Genomic DNA, 6,777 nt, shown 5'->3' on the forward strand with positions numbered 1-6,777 from the left:
GGAGCGCGTGTTGACGCCGTCGCCGGGGAGACGGGCGGGGGCGGGCCCGGGCGGGGGGCGCGGCCTGGACGCGCGCGAGGGGCCGGAACGCGGCGCAGAGCCCTGGCGGCCGCAGTGGCCACGGCCGCCGCCGCCCGCCGGCTTATATACCGCGGCTAAATTTAGGCTGCGCCCGGAGCTCGTCCCCATCCGGGACGCGTTTCCGCCGCTGCCGCCTTGGCCCGGCCCCCGCGCGCGCCGCGCCTATAAGGCTTGGGCGGGCCCAGCCGCTGCCCGCAGTGCCGTCCCCGCCCGCCCGCGCCCAGACCAGCCCAGCTCCGGGCAGCCGCTCACCGGTGTCCCGAATCCGCGTCGGCCCCGGGTCCCGGACATGGCGCTGAGCGAGCCCATCCTGCCGTCCTTCTCCACTTTCGCCAGCCCGTGCCGTGAGCGCGGCCTGCAGGAGGTGAGGGCGGCAGGGACCACGGGGGCGACCGGGACCGCGGGCGGCGGGGGCGCTGACTCAGGGTAGCAGAACTTGGGCTGCGGGGTAGTAGAACCCAGGCGGCGGGCGGCGATCCCCGGACCCCGCCGCGCGCTCACGCCCGCGCCCTACCGCCTTGTCACCCGCAGCGCTGGCCGCGCGCAGAGCCCGAGGCAGGCGGCACCGACGACGACCTCAACAGCGTGCTGGACTTCATCCTGTCCATGGGGCTGGACGGCCTGGGCGCTGAGACCGCCCCGGAGCCGCCGCCGCCGCCGCCCCCGCCGCCTGCGTTCTACTACCCCGAGCCCGGCGCGCCGCCGCCCTACGGCGCCCCCGCGGGCGGCCTAGTGTCCGAGCTGCTGCGGCCCGAGCTGGACGTGCCGCCGGGGCCTGCGCTGCACGGCCGCTTCCTCCTGGCGCCGCCAGGCCGCCTGGTGAAGGCCGAGCCCCCCGAGGCGGACGGCGGCGGCGGCGGCTACGGCTGCGCTCCCGGCCTGGCTCGCGGGCCGCGAGGCCTCAAGCGCGAGGGCGCCCCGGTGCCGGCAGCCGCGTGCATGCGAGGCCCCGGGGGCCGCCCCCCGCCGCCGCCGGACACGCCGCCGCTCAGCCCCGACGGCCCCGCGCGCCTGCCCGCGCCCGGCCCGCGCGCCCCCTTCCCGCCGCCCTTCGGCGGCCCCGGGTTTGGCGCGCCCGGGCCCGGCCTGCACTACGCGCCGCCCGCGCCCGCCGCCTTCGGTCTCTTCGACGACGCGGCGGCCGCCGCAGCAGCAGCAGCGCTGGGCTTGGCGCCGCCCGCCGCCCGAGGTCTCCTCACACCGCCCGCGTCCCCGCTGGAGCTGCTGGACACCAAGCCCAAGCGGGGCCGCCGCTCCTGGCCGCGCAAGCGCACCGCCACGCACACCTGCAGCTACGCCGGCTGCGGCAAGACCTACACCAAGAGCTCGCACCTCAAGGCGCACCTGCGCACGCACACAGGTGGGAGGGGGGCGGGAGGAGGCGCTCGCTTAGGAACCCCCCAGGGGGCGTGGCCCGGGCGGTTGGGGAGGGGGCGCGCGCGCTCAGGACTCGCCGGGGGCGTGGCTCCGTAGTTTGGGAGTGGGCGCGCGCTGAGGAGCCTGCTGGGGGCTCGGGCTCGGAATGCAGGAAGGAGGCGCTCGCTTAGGATTCTCCTGGGAGTGTAGCTCAGGACTTTGGAGAGGGGGTGTGCGCTTAGGAAACCTAGGGGGACGCCGTGTGTGAGAACGTTGGGAAGAGGATGCAAGCTTAGGACCCCCCTGGGGGCGTGGCTCAAAACACTGGGGAGTTGACAGTGAGAGTTTCGGACCCCTGGTGGCGAGAATCAGGAGGTCCGCGAGTGGGAGGACACGTGCCTAGGATCCCTAGAGATTCAAAACGCAGTGGGGAGCGCTTCAGGGAACTGGTTAGGGGGAGATTGAGCGCGCCGGAGTAGCCACTATCCCCGTGAGTGTCAGTGCTTACTCGGGCCACAGGCGGGCTGCCGAGTCCCTGGGAGGGACACTGAGGTCCGCTCTCGCCCCCTTCCTGCAGGCGAGAAGCCCTACCACTGCAACTGGGACGGCTGCGGCTGGAAGTTCGCGCGCTCCGACGAACTCACGCGCCACTACCGCAAGCACACGGGCCACCGGCCGTTCCAGTGCCACCTGTGCGACCGTGCCTTCTCGCGCTCCGACCACCTGGCGCTGCACATGAAGCGGCACATGTAGCCTGGACGCCCCCCGCCCACCCGCGCGCGGCCGTGGCGGGTCCCACGCGCCGGGCGCGGCCCCTCCCAAACTGTGACTGGTATTTATTGGGCCCAGAGGACCGGGCCGGGCACAGCGTGGCCACTGAGGGGGCTCCCCGACGACGCCACCACCCCGGCCCCCATTAGAGACTGAAGGCCCGGCGGGAGAAGACCACGATCCTCCTTGACAAGTTTTGTTTTCAAAATGGTGCAATAATTAAGCGTCGTCTTCCCCCCCACCGGGTCTACACTAGAGGATCGAGGCTTGATGCCTTGTGAGAAATACAGCCTTAATTTGTACTGTCTGCGACATTTTTTATAATATTGTACATAGTGACTGTGACAGATATTGTATTACTGTAAATAGGGAGACAGGTGGGCGTTTTTGCTGCCTGGTTCATTTTTATAAGACTTTTGCTGTTTTTTAATTAAAAAAAAAAGGTTTGCATCTTTTGAAAAATCACAGGGCTGGTCTGGCTGCTTGGAAGGGGACAGTTTGGGGCACTTGGGAGGGGCGGGGGGACAGCAGCCTTGATGGAGGGCAGCCTGGCAGAGGTGGGAGGAAGCGGGTCCTGCCCCCGTGGCAGCAGAGTTCCAGCTGCAGCGCCCAGCTGCCAGGAACCTGTGGGTTTTTCTATAAATTTAAACACTGCACTTTAGGACTGAGGGAGAGTTATTTTAAGGTGTTCCGTGAGCAGTAAATTGCCTCCTTTTCCCCAGAACTGGGGAAAGTGCTGGTCCCACTGGCATGGCCGCCTCTGAGCTGAGAAAAGCCTCACCTCCTGGAAGCTTCTGAGGTTTCAGCCAAACTGGAGTGTGCAGGCATTTATGTTTTTATTATTTGGAAATGGCAGAATGCTGAGTTTCCAACCTGCCTTGCCTTTTACTAGTCTTGCCTTAAAGCAGGATCTTTTTAAGGAGTCAGTTCCCCATCTTGTTAGAGAAGTGAAATGAAATCCACATTTGAGGGCCATGCATGATGGGTGCTCTTTTCCAGATGAAGAAACTGAGGCCCAGAGAGGTGGCTACAGAGTGATGGAGTGAGGGTGCTAGCCTGCTCTGCCTCCTGGGGTCCCCAAACCCCACTAGAGGGGCTGAGGGGCTGTCTGCAGCACCTCACCTGTTGCTGGCATTGGAGGGCTCTGAGACCCTCCCTGCAGGTACCCTGTGTGCAGGAAGCACATCAGAGCCCCTGCCTTGGTGGTTGGAGGGTCCGCCCCAGAAACCCACCTCGTGAGCAAGGGGAGACCCTGCACTGCACCCCGAATGTCTCGGTCAGGGAGGAGGTGCCTCTCCCTGGCAGGCTCCCCCTCACCTTCCCCCTCTCAGGGCCCTGGGTGGGTAACCATGGCCACCAACAATTGCACAAGGTGTTTCCAGAAAGTGAAAACAGCTTGTGAGCAGCGCCTGTTTTCAAACTCTCTCGCCCCGTTGCGACAGAGGCTGGGATGCCCTCCCTCCCGCCCTTCATCCTTCCTCCCCGGACGCCAGCAGCCCTGGAAACAGCTGAGAGCGTTTGGTAATCCACAAAAAGCAGAAATGGGAGATGACAATCTGATTCATCTTTCTCGAGTAAATAGCCTGGGTCCGCTTCCGCTGGTGATGAAGGGTGAGTGAGTGTGCGTGTGCGTGTGTGTGCGTGTGTGTGTGTGAGAGCCTCCTGTACCATCTCCCTCTGCAGCTTTTGCAAAAACTGTCCCACAGCGGAGCAGTGGCCCCCTCGACCTGTGGAAACACCCCTCTTTGCTCAGAGCTGGTTTCAGAGGCACTGGGGGCGGAAGAAAGACTCACAAGAGATTTTAAATAATTTTTTGTCGGGTCTCCAGTCTTTCCCGTTGAGTTTAAACTAATGGGTAAAGCCATTTTTCTTGCTTACTCAAAAATACCTCCCAGGTTTCCCCCAACAGCCTCTCAGTCCAGTGAGAGGCCAGTTGTAAGGAGACTGAAGCTGTTGAGTTTCTGTTTCCTGGAAGCCTCCGCTGACAGCACAGCAAGTGTCCTGCTCCGAACCAGCTATGTGTTTCAGCGTGAGACCCGGGACAGGGAGCTGGCATGCACTGATTAACGCAGACATACCTCTCATCATTTGTCTGCCCCTTTCTGAGACCCAGATGTCAACGTGCATCGAATATCTTCTAGATGAGTGGTCCTCAACCAGGGGACACCCGGTCTGGAAAGATTTTTGGTTTCACAACTGGGGGGTGCTGCTGGCATCCGGTGGGTTGGGGCCGGGGATACCCACCACAGAGAATGATCTGGCCCCAGATGTCAACTGTGCTGAGGTTGAGAAACCTGCTCTGGTCCTAAAAGATCATCATCACTTTTATTAGCAAAGAGGTCTGTCCCAGGACATGAGCTTCTGTGGCAGGAGCCACCCAGAGAAAGGATGTATCAGCCCCTGTGCTGGCCCTGGCCCCATTCCTGTGAGCAGACACAGACCCTGAACACTGCCTGTCCCATAAACAAGGTTCTGGCGTCCATTTTAGAAAACGTGCAATGTCAAGAAAGAAAAAAATTCACTCTGCGTTCTACAACTCAAATCCCCCTCCAAGTGTTTAGAGGGACGGATTTCTGATCAGTGGTTAAATTGCTTCCACACACCTGTGATTGTCCGTGTGTTCTCTTTATTCTTTCCAGGCAAGGTCATAACCATTTTTCCATATTTTTTTCCTCCGTGATATGTTTTTATTATTTTAAAGGGCTGCATAATATTCCATTTAGATGTGCCAGGAGTTGCTTATGCAAGCAAGCACTGAGCATGTATATATATGCTTGGCCAGATTCCAGACTGTCCCCCAGGGTGTGAGTAAAAGAGTTGAAAAGGATGAAGGTTTTGGGGGGCTTTGGGCATTGCCAAAATGCTCTCCTTAGAGTGGCTCACGTGATGGGGAAGGATACATGGCCGTTTCTCTGCCAGGAGTCTCTTGTGTGTCAGAGAGCCTGGCACCCTGCAGAACAGTGCGGTGCAGTGTCAAGCGGGAGAGGGCGAGCCGTCAGAGGCTAAGGTAGGTCCCGGCACATGCCCCACTCAGTGCCCTGCCCATCAGCAGAGCTGAGTTGGCACCCAGGCCCAGCAGCACCCAGGCAGGCCCAGGCAACAAGCCAGAGACGGCTCTTGAAGGCACCAGTGCCGGGCGGCTGGACGGCCTGGCCCCACGCCCAGCGGCTGTGTGCCAAGGACAGGGCTCCTCAGCCTCAGTGCTGCGGGCGGTGGGGCCTGCGCATTCTCCCAGGGGCGCTGCCCTGAGCACTGATGCCCACTTGATGCCAGCAGCGCCCTCCTCCCCAAGTCGTGACAACAAAAAATGTCTCCAGACATTGCCAAGTGTCCCCTGGGGGCAGAACCCCCACCCCCGTGGAGAATCGCTGGGCTGGCGGCACCCGTGGGCGCCTGAGAGGCTCGCTTCTGTAATTGCCTGGCCTCCTAAGGGCCTGGGACGCTGCCCACAGCTACACACGCCAGCGGGAGGGAGAGGGGCGACTCACTGACGCTGGGGATCACCCTGGCTTACACCGTCTAACCCGTCAGGAGCTTATTCTGCCATATAGTGGGAGCGAGGAAGTAAACCAGATGTTTTCCACATAACAGCACAGGGCTCTGCCCTCCGGCACTGCTGACACGAGCCCAGCTCCCTCTTTGCAGCGGGGCCGGCCCGCGCGCTGTGGGGGCTCAGCGGCATCCTGGCCTCCGCCCGCCAGAAGCCAGGAGCACCCCAGCCCCGCACTTGTGGCAACCACAATGTCTCCAGACATCACCTAGTGTCCCCTGGGGGGGAGGGGCGGGACTGCCCGCAGCGGGAACTTCTGCTCAGGCAAAGCCACTCGCTGCCGGGGAAGCCCTCAGCTCTGCTGCGCGGGCCTGGTTTCTCGTCTGGAAGCGAGGGTGCCGCAGCCAGGACCCAGCGGAGGAAAGGAGCTCCGCGCCCTGCGCTGGGCGTGGCCAGCGGGTGAGGCTCCCCACGAGCTCTGCCCCACCATCTCTCACGGTGTCTCTCTCTGTCTCTCTCTCTCAATCTGTTTCTCCTCTTCTCTCCCCCTTCTCTCTCTGTCTCTGTCTCTGATATCTCTCCGTCCCTCCCGACGCCCCCCATTCTCTCTGTCTCTCCATCTGTCTGTCTCTCTCTCTTCCCCCCACTGTACCCTCTCTCTGTCTCTCTCTCCCCCCTCCTCTCTCTGTCTCTCCCCCTCTTCCCTCCCCTCTTTCCCCACATCATTTATTCATTTAGCAGATGCCCCCGATGCCTCAGCCCCCAGCCGAGTCCTGGGGAAGCACACGTGACTCAGAAATGACTCAGCCTTGAGCCTTCACCCAGAGCCAGTGTCAACAGATGTTTAAGTGACTAACCCAGTGCTAACTTGAGTCGAGCTCCGGGGCTGGGGCAGGTGCCTTCGTCCCAGGCACTTTCCACAAATTCTTGCCTTCAACCCTCCAAACAAGCCTGGCGGGGGACAGAGAGCCACCTGTGTTTTCCAGAGGCAGAAAGTGGGGCTCGGAGAGGGGAAGGCCAGCCCAGAGCCCAGTGCTGTATAGGTGGGGGAGCAGGGGTCGAGCCCAGCTTGGCCCAGT

General features: G+C 62.2%; 1 protein-coding gene across 1 annotated transcript; it reads left to right on the forward strand.

Moving 5' to 3' along the window:
- The first annotated feature begins 249 nt into the window (after nucleotides 1-249).
- KLF2 (KLF transcription factor 2) lies at nucleotides 250-2,673 on the forward strand. Its single transcript, XM_058563609.1, has 3 exons — nucleotides 250-445; nucleotides 613-1,441; nucleotides 2,015-2,673. Exons 1-3 carry the CDS (start codon nucleotides 371-373, stop codon nucleotides 2,188-2,190), a joined length of 1,080 nt encoding a protein of 359 aa, XP_058419592.1. The 5' UTR covers nucleotides 250-370; the 3' UTR covers nucleotides 2,191-2,673.
- Nucleotides 2,674-6,777: the final 4,104 nt, after the last annotated feature.

This window comes from Diceros bicornis, chromosome 20, assembly GCF_020826845.1.
Source record: "Diceros bicornis minor isolate mBicDic1 chromosome 20, mDicBic1.mat.cur, whole genome shotgun sequence".
Taxonomy (NCBI): Eukaryota; Metazoa; Chordata; class Mammalia; order Perissodactyla; family Rhinocerotidae; genus Diceros; species Diceros bicornis.

Coding starts and splice junctions, on each gene's coding strand:
- KLF2 (XM_058563609.1), top strand. CDS start 371: ATGGCGCTGAGCGAGCCCATCCTGCCGTCCTTCTCCACTTTCGCCAGC. Junction 446..612: donor GTGAGCGCGGCCTGCAGGAG/GTGAGGGCGGCA, acceptor TGTCACCCGCAG/CGCTGGCCGCGCGCAGAGCC. Junction 1,442..2,014: donor GCACCTGCGCACGCACACAG/GTGGGAGGGGGG, acceptor CCCTTCCTGCAG/GCGAGAAGCCCTACCACTGC.